General features: G+C 40.7%; 1 protein-coding gene across 1 annotated transcript in view; it reads left to right on the top strand.

Annotated features, from left to right (window-relative positions):
- PKHD1 (PKHD1 ciliary IPT domain containing fibrocystin/polyductin) overlaps positions 1–19,241 on the top strand; it is a 420,109-nt gene that overhangs the window by 187,412 nt on the left and 213,456 nt on the right. Inside the window, exons 41-45 of the mRNA XM_059075914.1 lie at positions 1,558–1,614; positions 1,850–1,980; positions 10,864–10,976; positions 12,437–12,542; positions 14,526–14,660. Coding sequence (XP_058931897.1) covers positions 1,558–1,614; positions 1,850–1,980; positions 10,864–10,976; positions 12,437–12,542; positions 14,526–14,660 — 542 coding nt within the window. The remainder of the gene's footprint in view (positions 1–1,557; positions 1,615–1,849; positions 1,981–10,863; positions 10,977–12,436; positions 12,543–14,525; positions 14,661–19,241) is intronic.

Here is a 19,241-nt window from a genome sequence, read left to right as displayed (position 1 = left end):
ACTTTTCCTGCTATTGTCCTCTCCTTGTATACTCTTAACTGCATGGATCTAGTTTTTTAAAAATTATTTCCAAAGACCACGCTTCCTCCTGCATCAGGGCCTTTGCACGGCTCTCTCCTTCTGCTCATACCGCTCACTCTCCTCCTGTAAGAGTGTCTCCCCCACACTCCCAAGGCAAGTCCGTCAGTCTGAGCTCTTTTACCAACAATCATTACTTATTGATTTAAAAATATATATCACGTTTCTGATCATGTGTTTTACCACCAGATTTCATGTGAACATTGTCCCCTTTGCACTTAACACCTTAACTAGTGCATTTGGAGTTATATTTGTTGAAAGAAGTGAATGTATTAATGAACAACGGGTCTTTGGTTATATCGGAATAAAAAAGCAAATCAGAGGTTGTCACAGAAAGTAAGACTCTAACTGTACTTGTTAGATAGTGTTTTCTAGTTAAATAAATTCTGGGATATCATCAGTGAGAAAAATGTGTATGTTTCATTTAGGAATGATCTGTTAAGATAAGCGCTAGAAAGGTTCTAACCCTGAGAGGGAAACTGTTTAGTGGGAAATTATGGATCATGTAAACTAACTCAAGCTCGAAAAGGCAAAGAGCTAAGGACAATAGAAGTCATCAGGTGAAGGAAAATCTTTTGATTGGAAAAGGACAGCTACAGGGCAGTCAGTCTAACATGCGGAGGATTGACTTTGCTTATTCTTACTTTTGTTGCTGTAAGGGAAACGTTGTTTGAAACCTGGAGCAGAAATTCAGGGAGGTACCCTAACAATATTATTTTAGGAGGAAACAATTATATGGAATAGACATTAACTAGGCAAGGAAGAAAACCTGCAGGAGGAATTTGGCCTTGAGCACTTGGATATCGTGAATTGGAGGCTCTTGACATCTACTGCATTACAGGTGATGGAATTAGAATATCTGTCAGTGCATTTTAGATAATGTACTCAGTCCATGCAAGATGAGTTTGCAAACTCAGACTCATGAAGTGACATGGGAAGCCCAGACACCTAAAGACCTAGAAGGGGGTCTGTGGGGTTGCTCTGTGTGGATACCACGTAAGTGGCTGGTCTCTGTGTAGCATGGCCCGTGCTCTTTTATTCTCTTCTATTTCAAACCTCTGGTTTGACTGTGAGGGTCTCAGGTCTTGTCCAGCCTGTTCCTCCAGGACATTCCTGCTCTTCCAGGGGAAGAGAAGGGCATTCAGATGGCTGGTGGCCAATTCAAACAGCTAAGGATGGGGCTGGGCCTGACACAGGGGTGTGTGACATGTAACTACGAAGACAGACTCTTCCTAAGAAGTAAAACGGTAGATCTATCTCTTTGTTATTATTTATTTAATTTACAATGAGCTTCGTATTCCTGATACTCTAGAACTAAAAAGTTCACATAATCTGAATCTGTTTGTCTGGTTTATAGATAAAAACACAACACAAAATCAAAACAAGCCACACCGAAAAAAAAAGAAATAGTATTTCACCGTCTCTCATTTTCCTGGGTGGCATGAAACGTGCTGAGCTAACATGATCTTTTGTTCTCAGGTACATCTCCTGAGATAAGATATATCCCTTGGGAGGTTATTCCTGGAAGAGAAAATGGTAAATATGCAAATTGGTTTTAAAACTGTTACCATCCATTTAAGTCGTCATACATTTTATAGACAAGCCTGCTGGCAGTATGTTAGATATCTTAAATTTGTCGAACACACTAGATGTTTATATATATACATATACATATATGCACAATGAGAACTGTAACGTGTATTCGTAGAAATAAGAAGGTTGAGTTGAGTACATTTTAATCATGTTGGCGAATCCCCTTTTCTTAAATTAGACTGGTCAGAACAGGGGAATATAATAAGAAACAATGTGATCATCAGTGTTTCTGGTGCCGAGGGACTTTCCAGTACTGAAATGGTGACACCCTCTGGTATCTACATCCGCGATCCCACCAACGTTGTAGAGGTAAGATCTTCAGCTCCCGGGACGGTCAGAAATGAGAGGCATAAAATTCACTCCGGAAGTTATCCAGAGTGGCAGCATCAGTGGTGTGGTATGCAGCATCTACTAGCTGTACAATGGTAACAGGCAACTACTTTATGATTTTGGGTTAAACAGTGCTTTAGGATAAATGCTATCACTTCCCTCAGAATTCCCGTGAACACCCTTTGAAGCAATATTTATACAAAGCAAAACAAAGTAGATGTTGATTATTTTCTGGTAATTTAGATTAATGCAAACTAAAATATCTTCCTGAGCCATCTGCTGTAGTTGCTGAATTTGGTCTCGATTCTAATAATAATTACTTACTAAATCTTCACTATGTTACGATACTAATGTGGTCATATCGTTGCCCTTTGAGAGTGTTCAAAACTGAGGGTCAGCAGAGTCATGAGTTGTGTGAGATCACATCACATTCCAGGATGAGTGAATTACATTTGACCCTTGAACAACACGGGTTTGAACTGCATGGGTCCACTTACACTCGGATTTCTTTCAATAGTAAATATTACACTACCACACTATCCACAGTTAGCTGAATCCTTGGACTTGGAACCATGGACACCGAGGGATCATATATATGGAAGGTGGACTATGAATTATATGCGGATTTTTGACTGCATAAAGGGTTGACACTCCCAACCCCTGCATTGTTCAAGGGGCAGCTATACACTCTGATGGCCTTGTTTTTTTTTATCCCATTATTTAATACAACTTAACAGTACTTCTTCTTGGTAAATTTCTCTCTAAACACTCTAAGAAATTAATTTTTCTGGTAGTTTAACCATAGATCCGTGAATGAGGAATTGCATCAGAGTAGTGGGAAGGCCATTTAGTTTCCCCTTTTCCAATAATTTTGTCCCATGAACCATCTATGAAAGGGTTAAGGGTCTCACTCTTCAGGATTTGGTTCCGAGTACCTACTGTGTCATGAAGCTATGCCAGGTTTCTGAGGACCAGAGAGAAGGAAGAAGGAACTTCTCCCTCTCAGATCATCTGTTTTTAATTACCTTCAGCTGAATAATAAAAGTCATGGCTATCTCCTCAACCCTCTGCCAGACTTTTAATTACCTTTATTCCAAGCACAGTGCTTACACACTATTTTCGGTGCCTAATGGGGGCAGCTAATGTGCCAGTGAGGACAGGAGGCAGCAGTGCATGGATTGAAGGAAACCAACCTGTAGACGCAGAACAATGAGAGTGACGTTTAACTTGTTGGTGACCACAGGGCTCGTTGCACAATTATGCCAGCAAGCTTTGGGGGCTAAAGAGTTATGTTTTTGCCTAGTTTCTTGGGTAACATAATCTTGATTACTCTGAAGTAGTAGACCCTCAGGGTTGCCCAGGTCATTTTCCTTCAGGAGGCTGGAATGTATCTAAATCCCACATTGAGTGTCAGAGGTGCTGCCTGGCTTTGCTTCACTGGGTAGCTCATTGCCTCCTGGGTGGGTGTTCTGGCCACTACTTGACTAGTAAGAAATGAGCTGACGGGCAGTTACCACAGAGAACAGTACGGAGGCCCCTTAAAAAACTAAAAATAGAGTTACCATATGACCCAGAAATCCCACTCCTGGGCGTATATCTAGTTCGAAAAGATACATACACCCCAGTGTTCATAGCAGCACTATTTGCAATGCTTCCAAGACATGGAAGTGACCTAAGTGTCCATCAACAGATGAATGGATAAACAAGATGTGGTATATATATATAAAATGGAATATTACTCAGCCATAAAAAGAATGAAACAATACCATTTGCAGCAACATGGATGGACCTAGAGATTATCATACTAAGGTGAAGTAAGTCAAAGAAAGAGACAAATACCATATGATATCACTTATATGTGGGATCTAAAAGAAATGATACAGAAGAGCTTACTTACAAAACAGAAATAGACTCACAAACAGAAAACGAGCTTATGGTTACCAAGGGGGAAAGAGGGGAGCGGGGTAAATTAGGAGTTTGGGATTAACAGACACCAGCTACTATATATAAAGTGGATAAACAACAAGGACCTACTGTATAGCACAGAGAACTATATTCAGTATCTTGCAATAACTTATAATGGAAAAGAATCAGAAAAAGAATATATATATATGTATATATATATACACATACATATATATATGTATATATAACTGAATCACTTTGCTGTACACCTGAAACTAACACAAAACAAACAAGCAAACCAAAACAAAAGAAATGAGCTGGCTATATAGGTGCAGAGAACCAGAGAGCCGCCTACAAACTTATAGATCGCTTGAGTCTTTGCAGACTGACCTGCAGAACAGTGCCTAGAAAGCAATGAAAAATTTGAGCCCCAAACAAATTGTTTGTTCTCTGTTAGATGCCTTCCCTTTCCATCCATTTACTTTCTTCCTCTTATTACTTTACCACTTTACAAAATTGAAAAATAATACAATGCATGTGTTTGGAGAATGAGATTTTAGTTTAAGCTGGTAATGTAAATTCATTAAGTATATTCATTAGCTAAATTCCTGACATTTTCATCTTCAATGATCTTAAAATTCTGTAGTTCTCTTTTCATTAACTTATTAACTTTTAGACCTTAGCACAGCATCTGAAATGTAATAGTTGCTCAGTAAAAATTAATGAAATATAATGAATGAATGGCTGTAGGTATAATTCCATAATCAAAGAATAGGGGGAAGATAAAGTAAAATAAAGAATAGATTCCAAGATCCCACAATCACTTTGATGACTGACAAGTAAAATGTTTCATCTGTGTCAGCATTTAGATCCTGTGGAATTCACCTCTCAGTGTTAAATTTTGCACAGTCCTCTCCAATTTTGCAGCTGCACCACTGGGGTTCCACTGTGCTGTCTCTTTCATAGTCTAGTGTCTGGAGTGTGCCACAACCAAGGACATAGGTGTGACTGGGAGTATGTGTCAGAAGCTAAAAATCAGGAACTTCTCTTAGTGCCAGCGAAGGTCATTTCAGTCAGTGGGCAAACAGTAAGCTAGTGTTTATTAGGTGTGTCCTATGTGGGTGATACACAGAGTGCTTTGAAAAATATATTTTAGAAATATATTTTTATCCCAAAGTGATAATAAGGAGGCTACAACAACAATGATAAGGGTGGCAGTGGTAGTGGTGAGGGGTGTGTGTGTGTGAGAGAGAGAGAGAGAGAGAAACCTGTCCTCTTCCAGTGTTGCTCCGATGCTCAAGAGAGAGATATCCGTTATATTGTGAGGAACTGTCTCACGGGGCATGGTGTTTATGTTCTGCTCTGTGAGTGGTTCAGAGCTGACTGCCCCTTAAGAGGGTAGAGCCAAGCCTTGCATGTGATCAGTATTTGTGATCAGTATTTGCATGTGGTCAATATTTGTGACCCCTTTACCCACCTTGCTTTTCAGTTTCCTTGCAGTTTGGCAAAACATTTTTTTAAAGCCACTGTATTACTGTGATTCATTAGGCTATTTCTTTTTTTTTCTTTTTTTTTTTTTTTGTGGTATGCAGGCCTCTCACTGTGTGGCCTCTCCCATTGCAGAGCACAGGCTCCGGACGCGCAGGCTCAGTGGCCGTGGCTCACAGGCCCAGCCGCTCTGCCGCATGTGGGATCTTCCCAGACCGGGGCACGAACCCGTGTCCCCTGCATCAGCAGGTGGATTCTCAACCACTGCACCACCAGGGAAGCCCTAGGCTATTTCTTTTTTAAACTTTTAATTTTGAAATAAGTTTAGACTCAGAAGTTGCAAAAATAGAACAGAGAGTTCCTGTGTGTCTTTCCCCCAGCTTCCCCCAATGGTAACATAACCATAACCATTGCCATAGAGCAATGGCAAAACCTGGAAATGGACATTTGGGACAAGACTGTTATGTAAATGAAAATCCTTATTTAGACGTGAAGGTGACCTAATCCTAGTGGCTGGGCAACCAATCCAGAAAGCCTAAACCCTCTCTCCTACATACAGAAGTTGACCTTAAAATCTCTGGCCTGGGGCTTCCCTGGTGGCGCAGTGGTTGAGAATCCGCCTGCCGATGCAGGGGACACGGGTTCGTGCCCCGGTCCAGGAGGATCCCGCGTGCCGCGGAGCAGCTGGGCCCGTGAGCCATGGCCACTGAGCCTGCGCGTCCGGAGCCTGTGCTCTGCAACGGGAGAGGCCACGACAGTGAGAGGCCCGCGTACCGCAAAAAAAAAAAAAAAAAACCACAAAAAAATCTCTGGCCTGGCAGGTAGGCAGGAAGAAACGGAGCTGATCCTTAATTAAGTCTCTGCAGTTATTTGTGGTTGTATATTGTTCCTGGAATGCTCGGACACAGAGCCTAGGACCAAATGGTCTGCCCAGTGCGTGGAATTCACCTGGGCTCCCAGGAAGCCATCTTTACAGTGCACTCACCGTCAACCCTGCTTGTAAGGGGATTTCAAGTGCGATATTCCTTTTTAGTTTTCATAGCCACAAATGGTCTGCCTGCCTTCCTGACCAGGCTGCTGCCAAGCCAGGTCCAGGACAGTTTTTCTGAGAAGCAAAACCTGAGCTTTGTGCCTTCTTGCTAGTGAGGACTCAACATGATATTCCCATCTGAATATACAAGGAACTTGGAATATTCCTTTGTATACTCCTTAGATAGGCTTTGCCAGGCTTTGCATGCATCACCTTGCCGTGTCTGGAGCACTTCATTTCCAGGCTGTCTCCCCATCGCATTCCAGCATCTGAGTCTCTGACTCCTTTATGGGTGTTTCTTATCTGTCCAGCGGCTTCGTCTTTCCAGGAGGCATAACCTATGTTGACCTCAGGCTGGGAGGTCTTTGCTCTCCATCAGCGAGAGACTGTTCACTCCCAGAGCTCCAGAATATCCCATGTGTCTGTGGGCATTGGACATTTCCCATGACCAGACTCTGTTTAGAACAGCCAACAGAAACCCCCTGAAGACCAGCCCTTTGAAAACATCCATTTAATTTGAGGGGAATTTGTTCTGGTTTGTGAATCAATTTTGTAAGGAATTCTGTGTTTAAAGGCTGATTTCAGCTCTCTAGCCCTCTCCACTCAATAGCTAATGTATATTTAAGAGTTGCCTGAAGGGTTAACTCACTTTTTTTTTTAGTGACTACAGATGCACACCACAAGGAACTGGCTTACTTGGACAGTTAATTTCTCTCTGGAATTTCTCTTGCTTGAATGTCCATAATACATTGACTTCCGCAAAGAATTGATTTCCACACAAAATTCCCTGCTTGCCTTAAACCCTTCCCCACAAGCCGCCGGCTGCCTGCATACATATGTGGTTTCTGCTCACAAATCGTTTGTAGCATACCCAACTGGAATGCAGAGTAAAAAGGACTGGAAAGTAATGTCATCTGACTGTTCAAGTGCTTCTTTTAAAAGAAAAGTGAGCCTTATTGGCTAACAGAAGACCAAAGTTGCTATATCCTGCCCAACTATAAATACACTTGGAAAGCATTTATATATGACCACCCAGATGCTCCAAAAATACTATTGATACAAGGGAAGATGATTCAACAAATCTGTTCATTCATTCAAAATACATGCTCTCTGAGCACCTGTATGACCAAGGTGATGAATAAGGATGAAGTCCTTGAAATATATTCTGCATATGTTTGAATCTTTGCCTTCCTCGTGGAGTCATGGTAATGAATAAGCATCTTGTTGGTAATGAAACAGAGGTGTACGTCCAAGCGAGATGATCATTTCTAGCCTCTAGTGCACCTTTCTTTTTTTTTTTTTTTTGGCTGTGCTGCGAGGCATGTGGGATCTTAGTGCCCTGACCAGGGATTGAACCCAAACCCCCTGAAGTGGAAGTGCAGAGACCTAACCACTGGACCGCCGGGGAAGTCCCAGTGCACCTTTCTTATTGTTTGCATACTTGCAGAAAAGATGGGTATTTCAGAAGCCCCCATTCCCTAACCCTCAATTCTTATATACTCGTGGCTTTTCTCGTGGCTCATGGGGGTGGTAGAGACACAGCCACTCAACGCCAGCCATGTGGAAGGTGGAGCTCCATATGTGCTTCCCCGAGGAAGGTTCCAGTTGTGTAATCATAACAGAATCAACAGCCATATTACTTGCTTGTGTTTCTGTGAGGGCACTTGTATTTGGTGCTTCTATTGGATGCTTGTATTTGCCAGCCCAATGACAGTGATTATTCCAAAACTGAGGATCATAAGTGCATGTCTTGTTTTCTAGCACGAGGGAAGAATTGAGATAACTGATTCAATGCCAATAAGTGTTATTTGGGGGAGTGTCTAGTGGCAGATTTGGTTGTTTAAAAAGATATAAATACCCTCCCAGTAAAAACTGTCAAAGTATTCTTATTGTAATTAACCATGTTTTTTTTATATGTAGGTTGGTCTTTCCATCAAAATTTGGAGATGGGATACTGGAAAGTGGGTATGGGTTATTTCAAAACAAGTTAAGACTTTAGACATTTTTTTTTTTAAACCATGCTTGTATTAACATTTGGGGCCTCACACATTTGTGAGAGGTTGTCCTCTATATAACAGCATCCCTGGTCTCTATCCACTTAATACTAGTAAAACCCCTCTCCCTCTGAGTGTGACAATGTAAACGGTCTCCAGAGATTTCCAGATGCTCTCTGGGGAACAATATCATCCCTGGCTGACTACCACAGCTCCAGCCTCTGCCACCCCAAGATAACTGGGGTCCTAGAGATGGCCCAGGTGTCCTGAAGTCATGTTAGCATCTTGAATAGTGATTCAGCTTCATATTCAATGATGTCCAAAAGTCACTTTTAGTATGTGGTAAGACATGTGATTGGAATTGTAAGTGGCCTCAGAAGATTGGAGAAATGCTTAGAATCTGAAACAATGAAGTGCAGTAAAGAATGGGCCAGTAGTGCACAAAGAAGGAAGGCGTTCTGTAATGGAGTGAAAGAGGAGGCATGGCTGGTGGATTACAGATCCCCGGGGTGAGAGAGCCTTATGTGCCCACAGTGAACTACCGGCTGATGTTCAGGAAACGGTACCTGTGGTTGTGTCAGCAAGTGCTGGCTCCCCTGGCCAGGTCCCAGCTGCTGCCTGCTGGCCAGGCCGCCCGTCTCAGTGTCAACTCTGGCCCTCATTCATACTTCCCCAGAGGCTGACAGCCTCCAGGTGCTGGGGTACTGGTTCCTTCTCTCACATAAGCCAGGAGTTGAGTATTGTTTGTTCTAGAACATCCTACTTCAGTTTTTCTTCCATACCGACTTTGCTTGCTTCTGTGTGCTTGTGCCTATGTGTGTGTGTTTGTGTGTGTGCATGTGCGCACATGCGTGTGGAACATGTGGCACTCCCAGAGAGGAACAGACTTCTAAAATCCCCTTCTGTAGGGAGTACTGCTATATAATGACTGCCAGTGGGTCACCCAGGTTCAGAGGACTGCCTTTAATAATACCTAAAGTCCTTTCCTTTAAGAATTAAAGCCAATAAAATATTAGTCTAGAATGGCTGAAGCTATGGGATGAAATGAGTTTGCTAACCTAAGGATAAACAGAGAACAGCTATGATTCAAAGGGTGTGATTGCAGTCTTTAGTCTTAATCCTTACTCACAGTGTAGTGTAATAAACTCCTCGAGCTCTCTGAAAGGCTGGGAGGAAGAGCTCTGTCCTTGAGTGGGTCAGAACTTCCTCTTTCAGTTCTAACCCTTTTCTGTGTCTCATCCCAACATGCATATCCTTTACCATCTGCATTGATATTAAATAACCATTGCAGATAATCTCAGTTTTTTTTTCTTCTCTTCAAAGGATCAGAGAGAGCACTCTGTGGAGACTTGGCTTTAGGGACGACTTTGCTCCTGAGGTTTTTTGTTTGTTTGTTTGTTTGTTTTGCGGTACGCGGGCCTCTCACTGCTGTGGCCTCTCCCGTTGAGGAGCACAGGCTCCGGACGCGCAGGCTCGGCGGCCATGGCTTACGGGCCCAGCCGCTCCGCGGCATGTGGGATCTTCCAGGACCGGGGCACAAACCCGTGTCCCCTGCATCGGCAGGCGGACTCTCAACCACTGCGCCACCAGGGAAGCCCAACTCCTGAGTATTTTTTACACACTAAAGAGGAGAACTTGTATGACGTGACACAAGTAAGCTTCTCACTGTGGAAATTTACAAGGACGTTTTAACACGAGATGCCAGCTATTGAGGTGGACAAAGTACAGTCAAATTGAACTGCCTGGAGGAAGAGGAATGAACATATATATATATTTTTAGATTTACAATGTTGTGTCTAATTTCTGCTGTACATCACAGTGACTCAGTTACACATATGTTTATTCTTTTTCATATTCTTTTCCATTATGGTTTATCACAGGATACTGAATATAGTTTTCTGTGCTATACAGTAGGACCTTGTTGTTTATCCATTTTATGTATAATAGTTTGCATCAGCTAATCCCAGACTCCTAATCCTTCCCTCTCCCCCACCCCTTGGCAACCACAAGTGTGTTCTCTATGTCCGTGAGTCTGTTTCTGTTTTGTAGATATGTTCATTTGTGTTGTATTTTACATTCCACATGTAAGTGATATCATATGGTGTTTGTCTTTCTCTGTCTGACTTACTTCACTTAGTATGATAATCTCTAGGTCCATCCATCCATGCTGCTGCAAATGGCATTATTCCATTCTTTTCAATGGCTGAGTAATATTCCATTTTGTGTGTGTGTGTGTGTCTCTGTGTGTGTGTATTATATATATATCTATATATATACATACCACATCTTCTTTATTGGAATGAGCGTATTTTTGAACCAAGGTATATAAATACACCTTGGCAGGAAGTAAGTGAAAATGCAGAATGAGCACATAGAAGAGTGTTTCTTTCCAGCAGCCTTATTGTAATGGACTGACTATGATTTAATTATCCTTAATTTCCATAGGGAAACAGGGTGTGTGCTGCTGGCTATGGCTACTTTTTTCACCTTGTGACCAACCAAACATCCCAAGCTCCACTTCTCTCCTTTACCCGGAACAGTGCACATGCTTGTACGAGGTAACTTGGGGGAAGTTCGTCTACATTTTGGGTGTAAGCCTTATGGTTTAACATTTTTTTGCACAACACTCACAGAGAGGGTTGTGTAATGCTTGGCATCCATGTGAGATTTGATGATGTGTCCGAGTGAGCATCTTGGATCCTAAATTTGGTGGTGAAGGGAAGGGAAAGAGAGAGAGGTCACTTGAAGGGGCATAGGACAGAGGCCACCTTTTGTGGCCAGAGGAGAATTCAATAGAGAGATGAATTAAACTCTCAACAGACTAGGGGCACCTGGGAAGCCAGAGTGCCTGAGCTCAGGAGCTGAGTGGGGAGATGAAGTTTGGAGAAGAGGCTCTTTGCCTGTGACTTGCACACTGTGAGATGAGAGGGGCTCGTTCAAAGTCTTTGCTGTTTAGAGGATAAGGTCGTCTGCTAAGAGCAAGGACTGGGAAACATGGGAAGAATGTGAACTTCAGAATCAGTCAGGCCCCGATTCAAATCTGGACTTTGTCTGAGTAAACTGCCTTTTTTTTTTTTTTCTTGAGGAGTTAGATCCCTTATTTGTGAAATAGGGACAGCTCTCTAGTGAAAGTTTGATGTGAAAATTAGAGATGACTTCTATAACGCACCTAAGAGAACATCTCAGATATGGTAGGAACTCAATAATTGATATAAATAATTCTATTAAACAGTTTATTTATTATTATTATTTTTTTGGCCATGCAGTGCGGCATGAGAGATCTTAGTTCCCCGACCAGGGGTTGAACCCACACCCTCAACAGTGAAAGTATGGAGTCCTAACCACTGGACTGCCGGGGAATTCCTCTATATAAATAATTCTGATAGTAGTTATGTTAATAATAGTGAAATAATACTGCAGTGATAGGAAATGATAAGGAGAGTGGAATAAGGATTAAGCACTATTGCTCTGCCATGTTGAAGTGCCGGCTGAGGCTAGAATTAGTACATGTGTCATGAAATTATTATTAAGATTATGAAGTTTTTAATCTAGCAGCTCTCAGCAGCCCTGGCGATGTGAGGGGAGAAGATATCCAAAATACCACAATGCTAAGGCATTTCAGGGAGAAGCACAAAAGTTGCAAGGATTACAGGGGCTGGTATCTGCTGTCTCAGCAAAAGGAAGGATCTAGAAGGGACTGATGGGAGAGTGAGGCTCGTGTTCTGAAGGTCTAGGCAGGGGTGTCCAGGCTCCTAGGAAGGGGATGAATCTCGAAGGGCTGAGAGAATGGAATGGGACCATGGCAATCTGTGTCTTGTTGAGATCCAGGAGCAGGTCACAGAGGGTGACAGAAAGGAAAGGCTGAGGGTTAGGCAATGACAGTCAGAGAGAAGGCTCGCAAGTCTCCTCTTCACTCTCCCTTATTCAGTACCTTCAGTTTTACATTTTCCAATGAGAAAAAGTGAGACATTTGGAATGCCGAAATTGGCTGAATTTCACTCTTTATCTTTCTTCCTAGGTGTGGCCTCTTTGTATATCCTAAGTTTCAGCCAACATGGGATAATGGCACTGGTCCCACCCTGTTCCAAAATTTCACGGTTTGGGGAAGTGCAGGTGGTGCCCAGGTACGTTTCTTTAGTTTTTTGTTCTTTCGGTGATTTATTGTGCATCTCTACTTAAAGGGGGATGATTTGCTGTTGGGGGAGCATTGCGATATTCTCACAGCTTTAAGGAGCCAACAGCATCATAGGTGTGTGTGAAATAGTTGTTGCATGAACAGATTCCTAGTCAGTAAGCCAAGGTTAGTTCATTGCCTGCATGGTGATTTTCCAGCAGCTCTAATAGGGAACAACAGAATCGTAGAGATTTGCAACCAAGAAAGATCATAGGGGTCATCTGTTCTTCCCCTCACATGCCTATTTAGAGAGAAAAAATTAAGGTTCAGAAAGTAAAGGGATTTACCAAAGGTCACATAGTTTGTTAGCAGCAAAACCAGGTGCAGAATCCAAACTCCAAAAGTTGTGCATTTGATACCCTAATATCCTGAATAGTACATGTTTCAGTTGTAAGGAAAAGTGCTGTTCATCACTGAAACACAAAAATTCCAGCTCAAGGTGGCATTCTTACCTTCATCAATGAGCCAAATTTTCTCCTATTTTCCTTGAAAGGAAACAGTGTCCATGTTATCCATTTAATTTTCATTATTTCAGTGATGTCTTATAAGAAAGCTTTGTATGCTCACTATTACCAGCACCATATAAAAATTATCCAGGGTCACTATTTGGTGCTACACAGAGAAAATTACATACATTTGGTCTCTGCCACGTAGAAACAGGGAGCTTAAGATACACAGATGAAGAAATATATCGATAGGGCATTCAGTAAGTAAAATAAAAACATATAATTAAGTCACAGTAAGAAAGTTAGGCATTTATTTCACATATCCAACATAAGGAGAACTATTTGGGAAAGTCCCAAAATACAAAATTGGATTAGCTAACAGGAAGAATCCCTATTGTATTAAGTATTTTCTTCTCATTAAATTTGATAAAGTACTTTGTTTCCCATAAGCATTATAAATATAGAGGTGACAAATCCCTCTGTTGCAGGGAAGCAAATCGTGCCTTGCAGAAGGGCTGATGCCTGTAATTAGGTAACAACTGTTGTCAAATTATCAGTTCAGATCATACCTATTTTGTTTACATAAACGTGTCTTCAAAGATCTATCATTTTATAAAAGCTGTCAGCGCATACATAGTGGGAAATGCAAGCTATTCAGTTCTTGAAAATTCAAGCACAAAGACTGATCGACAAGTAGAAGCACCATACTGTGATAAATCAAGGCTTCCTTGGCCTTAATTAATAGGAAACTCCCACTTTAAGGTAGGAACTTAAGCATGACGCTAAATTAGCAAACAAAGAGGCGACTGTGTAAGGTTAACTGGTAGTCCTAACAGCACCCTGATTTTCAGGGTGGTTGAGCTGAGGCCTAGGAAAAGTTAAATGTCTTGCCCAAGATCACATAATTAGTTAATATGAGTGCTAGGTAAAAACCAAGGCCTCTGTCCCCCAAGCTAGTGTGATTCAACTTTAACAAACTCATTTTGTCAATACTTGATCCTTGTTTAGGGCCACTAGCCCAAGCTGTCATCATTATATATGCATACAACATATTTTGAGTCTGTAGTCATGCTGAATTACTTATTTCATATTTAAAATTTTCTGACAATATTAGTAAACATATACAACACCGAGGAAAAGGTTAAGTACTAGAGTTCTTGGATGCTCTGTTTTTCTCCGTTAATTTTGTGTTACTTGACAGTTGCTAGTTTACTTTAGGTACAGGAAGAATTCACATTGACCTTTTAATGCATCAATTGTTAGGAGGAGAAATGAAAAGTACAGAGGGGATGTTACCAAAGGGGACTAGTTAGTGCTAACCTCACGGCAACTTTGGGATGCCCGCACAGATATTGATGGACAAAAGCTGCTTAAATATGGTACAGCATGCTTGTTTATACTTCATCAATAATTTAAAGAGCTACAGGAAGTCTGCAAGAAAACCCGAGCCTCAGACCTCTGACATAATATATGCTGTTGTTTTATAGATTTTTAGAAGTAGCAATCTTCACCTGAAAAACTTCCAGGTTTATGCATGCAGAGATTTTGGAATTGACATCTTGGAAAGTGATGCAAATACTTCAGTTACTGACAGCTTATTACTTGCTCATTTTGCCCCCAAGGTAAGTGCCTTCGTGTGATTCTTTTATGTTGTCCATCAAAACAGAATCGCATGTGTTGGGTCCCCTGGTAATCCAGGATATGTAATTTAAATAGCATTCTTTAGTAAATCTTGTATTTAATTGGTCAAATTTGGAGGAGCTTTTGATTAGTAACAGTGGTGATGTTTATCATAAAATGCAAATATACACAAGATTTCCATGCTATGTGTCCATGTACATCACAAAAACCCTGAGTGGTTCGTAGAACTCATATTTGTTTGAGATCTAGCTTTATTGTCCATACAATTAAATGATAAGCCTAATAATTTTAGGGTCATTTACTCTAACTTCACAAGGATTATGAGGTGATTCCATATCATCTTTGTGCATCTGTGGTTTGCCAAGTTTCGACATCAACATTTTGTTCATAGGGTTCTTACTCTATTTAGGGTCCCTGCCCCAGAAAAAAAGGTGATATAATTTATATTGTTTGCTTAATATACTAGAGTTTCTTATGTGATTCCCTAATACTTGCCTCAGTGTGGGTTTCTACATGATAAACATCAACCTATAGATGGCTTCCCTGCCACTGCATGGCCAGGGGCCCAGAACGTAGGTGAGCCTTAGAGGACTTCCTGGGTAACAAGTACTAGTTCTCAAGGGAAGTCCATGGCTGCCATTGGCTTCAGACCTATAATGGGTCCCCCAAGTTCTTTTTCTTGAAGGAGTTACATGAATATTAGTGTCACATTGTCAGAATAATCATAGATGGAAGGGACCTAGAGTACTTCTGGGGACCAAGGAAAGAGCATTCTCTTTAGTTTGTTCCTGAATGCTTTGATCAACTGATATTTAAATGATAATTATTGACTTTCGTACTTCCCTTGACTATTTCATAGCTATAGATACAAACATTAAGAGTAAAAAAATCATTTTCTTATTAAGCTACATTTTCCTATATTTAATTCTCCAACTTCCTTCATTACTTCTCTTCTGAACCATTCTTTTTAGGAGGGAAATACCTGCCAGTTTGTCCTTTTATCTGAAAGGATTACCACCTTGAGAGATTATTCTTCTTTTCAGGTTGCATAGTTTTCAAGAGAGCATGGGACCCAGATTTAGATTCTGTGATACTGGTTGACCCAGGCCTTTAAATTTATCCGAAATAACCATAGAGAAGATGCTAAAAACAAAATGCCCATCAAGCTGAGGAAATAACTGTCCTGGCAAATTAATGTCACAACATCCTAACTGATGCTAGATAGACATCATAATTAATGGGAGAGCGACATAAGTTAAGAGATAGATTATGACAAAAGGGTGCTTATCATGAGATAACAAAAAATAATCTTACCCCTGGTGTGTGATTCACCAGCAAGGTAATGCAACTGAGGGCTTCTGAGTCTCCTAACAAGTAAGTGCAGAAGCAAAGTCCCTGGATGGAAAATGTTAAACAGCTTGTTCTAGGAAAGGTCTAGATCTTGGTTAGGCATCCAGATCATAAAACCATGCAACTTTAGAGGTTAATATTACCTAAGAGTTGGTCTAGTTAGAACTCCTGAATTTACAGGTAAAGAAATGGAGGCTTTGGGAAGTCAAATGATAGCCCAAAATCATGCCCAGTATTGTGGAGCTAGGACCACCTGGATATCTTCCCACGCCTGGTCTAATACTCGTTTAATTACATATGGAAAATGGCTTTGGTAGTAAGCATTTATTAGTGCCTACTCCAGTATTCTCTGAAGTGTTTTTCATTGAAGGCTGGTCCCAAGAGAGGCTCTGAGAAAAGAAAGATTCTTATGTTAATTACATAAAGGATATGCTGTTTACCATCCCTCCCATCCCCTGAAATTCACATTGCATATTAACACTTTAAAGTCTTCGCAGCAAAGTTCTAGAGTTAAAAACAAACAAGAAAAATATCTATGAATCTTTAGTTAACACAAAATTGCTCAGATTTATTTGGGAACCACTTTATTGCTGTATAAAACTGTGTTAATTGATTTTTTTTTTTAAAAGACGAGGATGCCAAACCTCTCTGTGGTTGTGGAAATCTGATTTTAGCCTCTTTCTTTCAAACCTGCCATTTCTTTAGGAATTAAAATTTTCAGAGAATTTGGCTTAACTATTCTTAGACCTTCCACCCACGTATAATTGGTGACACACAATTATCAGTGAGTCTTTTTAAATTTATTTTTATTAAAAAATTTTTTTAACATCTTTATTGGAGTATAATTGCTTTACAATGTTGTGTTAGTTTCTGCTATCAGTGAGTCTTATTCTAAAACAAACACTAGTTTCTGGAAGAAAACTAAGTTTTCTCTGGAAGAAAAAAAGGAGTTTCTTTCCTTTAGGCATATTTGTGTATGCCTCATACCCAACATTACCTTGTTACTGAGATGGGTAGGATAATTTTCAATGAGGATGGCTTTATTATGCAAGAGAAAGAGGTGCCCTAACCATCACTATACATGCTAGTTTGGTTGTTTGTTGTGCGGTCCTAGCCTTCCATCTAATTAGCACCCCTTTTCACACTCTCCAAGATGTCCTGATTTGGATGTAAATTATGGTCGTCCTACTTTTAGAAGTAACTGTAGGATGGTTGCCTTTTTGTTGTTATTGTAATTAATTCAAGCAGATGATACTACTTTAAAAAAGTCTTATTCAGACAGATGCTGTTGGGGATGCTTCATTCTTTCTCCTATTTGTCTCAGGGTTACTCCTCATCTTCACTTGTGGATTTCTCTTCCCCAGTTTAGACCTTTCATCTTTTTGTTTGTCTAAATTCTATCGTAAGGCCCCTTCTTCTCTCCATATACTTGCTCTCCCTGGGAGAAATCTCATTTTCTCTAGTGGTTTCAGTTACCATCCACATGCTGATGTCTCCCACATATTTGCATTTATTTCCACCATCTTATTTCGTGCTTTCAGTTTGCAACCGTTTTCTATGTTTCTTTTTTTTCTACTTTCGGAACTTGATTTGTCCTGCATTGAATAATATCTTTTTTATATTTACTCATCCGAACGTTATTCGTTCTGTTCTGATTGTTCACGTTAGACTTAAACTTGTGACACACCTGCTCGTCTTCACAAAGTCTTAATTACATCGGCACTTAATTACATGAGCCATGCAAGGACCTTAAACTTCTCTAACTTCTTTCTTCACCCTCCCGTCTTATACATTACTTTTCTCTAGTATTGTCCCACCTTTTAAAACAAATTGTTTCATGGAAATATAACGTTTATGGGGAAAAGTGCACAAATCACAAGTGAAGAGCTCAATGAATTTTTATAAAGCAAAAACCATGTGCATACCACCCAGATCTAGAAAGAGCACATCACCAATTCCTCTGAAACCCCTTCATGCCTGCTCCCAGTTAACCCAACCCCCAGCCCCCAAGCCAAAGGAGAGCCATTATTAAGACTTCTCAGACACAGATTAATTTCAAATCTGTTTTTGAACTTTATATAAATGGAATCATAAATTGTGTAACTCTTCTGTGCCTGGCTTCTTTTTTTTTTTTTTTCCCCGGTACGCGGGCCTCTCGCTGCTGGGGCCTCTCCCACTGCGGAGCACAGGCTCCGGACGCGCAGGCTCAGCGGTCATGGCTCAGCGGCCCAGCCGCAACGCGGCATGTGGGATCTTCCCGGACCGGGGCACTAACCCATGTCCCCTGCATCAGCAGTCGGACTCTCAACCACTGCGCCACCAGGGAAGCCCTGTGACTGGCTTCTCTGGCATGACATTATGTCTGTGAGATTCATCCATGTTTTTATATGTTGCAATCATTTATTCTCCCCATTGCTACGTAGTATTCCATTTTATGGACTCTATCACAATTTTTAAAAGCTATGTTGCTGTTGATGCACATTTGCTTGTTTCCAGTTTTAGGTTATTACAGAGAAAGATGTTATGAACAATCTTCTATATGTCTCTTGGTGTTCACAAGCATGCATTTCTGTTGAACATGTGCCAGATTGTAAAATTGCTGCCTCAGAGTATATCCCTTCAGCTTTAGTGGCCGATGCCAAATGGCAAACAACAATTACAAGTATTTAAACTTGTACCAGCAGTGTGAGAAAAGGGTTTCATAGCTAGGTCTTGGAATTTCTTTGACCAACATTCTGGAGATTTTCTTCGTGTCTTTGTAGTATTGGAACTCTTGCTACTGATTCTCCTGTCTCCCTCCTTTCTGATTTAATTCTCATTTTATTAGGCTGCAGTAACTTTCTTAACTAACTGGGGGTCTATGGAAGTTAAAGGTTTTGACCTACAAATGGAGACCCCCTTCTTGGAAGGTTGTGGCTATAGACTACTAGGTTGGAGTTCATTTTGCCTTGACATTTGAAGGCAATTCTTCATTGTCTCCTAGCTTCTAGTCTTGAGGTTAAAGAGTTTTAAGATACTCTGTGCAAACCATTATATATATATATATATAGGATGGATAAACAGCAAGGTCTTACTGTATAGCACAGAGAACTATATTCAATATCCTGTGATAAACCATAATGGAAAATAATGTAAAAAACCATATATATATACTGAATCACTTTGCAAAAAGAAATGAGTTTTTATTTTTTTATTTTTTATTTTTTTTTTTT

This window comes from Kogia breviceps, chromosome 10, assembly GCF_026419965.1.
Source record: "Kogia breviceps isolate mKogBre1 chromosome 10, mKogBre1 haplotype 1, whole genome shotgun sequence".
Lineage (NCBI taxonomy): Eukaryota > Metazoa > Chordata > Mammalia > Artiodactyla > Physeteridae > Kogia > Kogia breviceps.
Note: the sequence above shows the minus strand (reverse complement) of the source record. Positions and strands in the feature narration are given on the sequence as shown.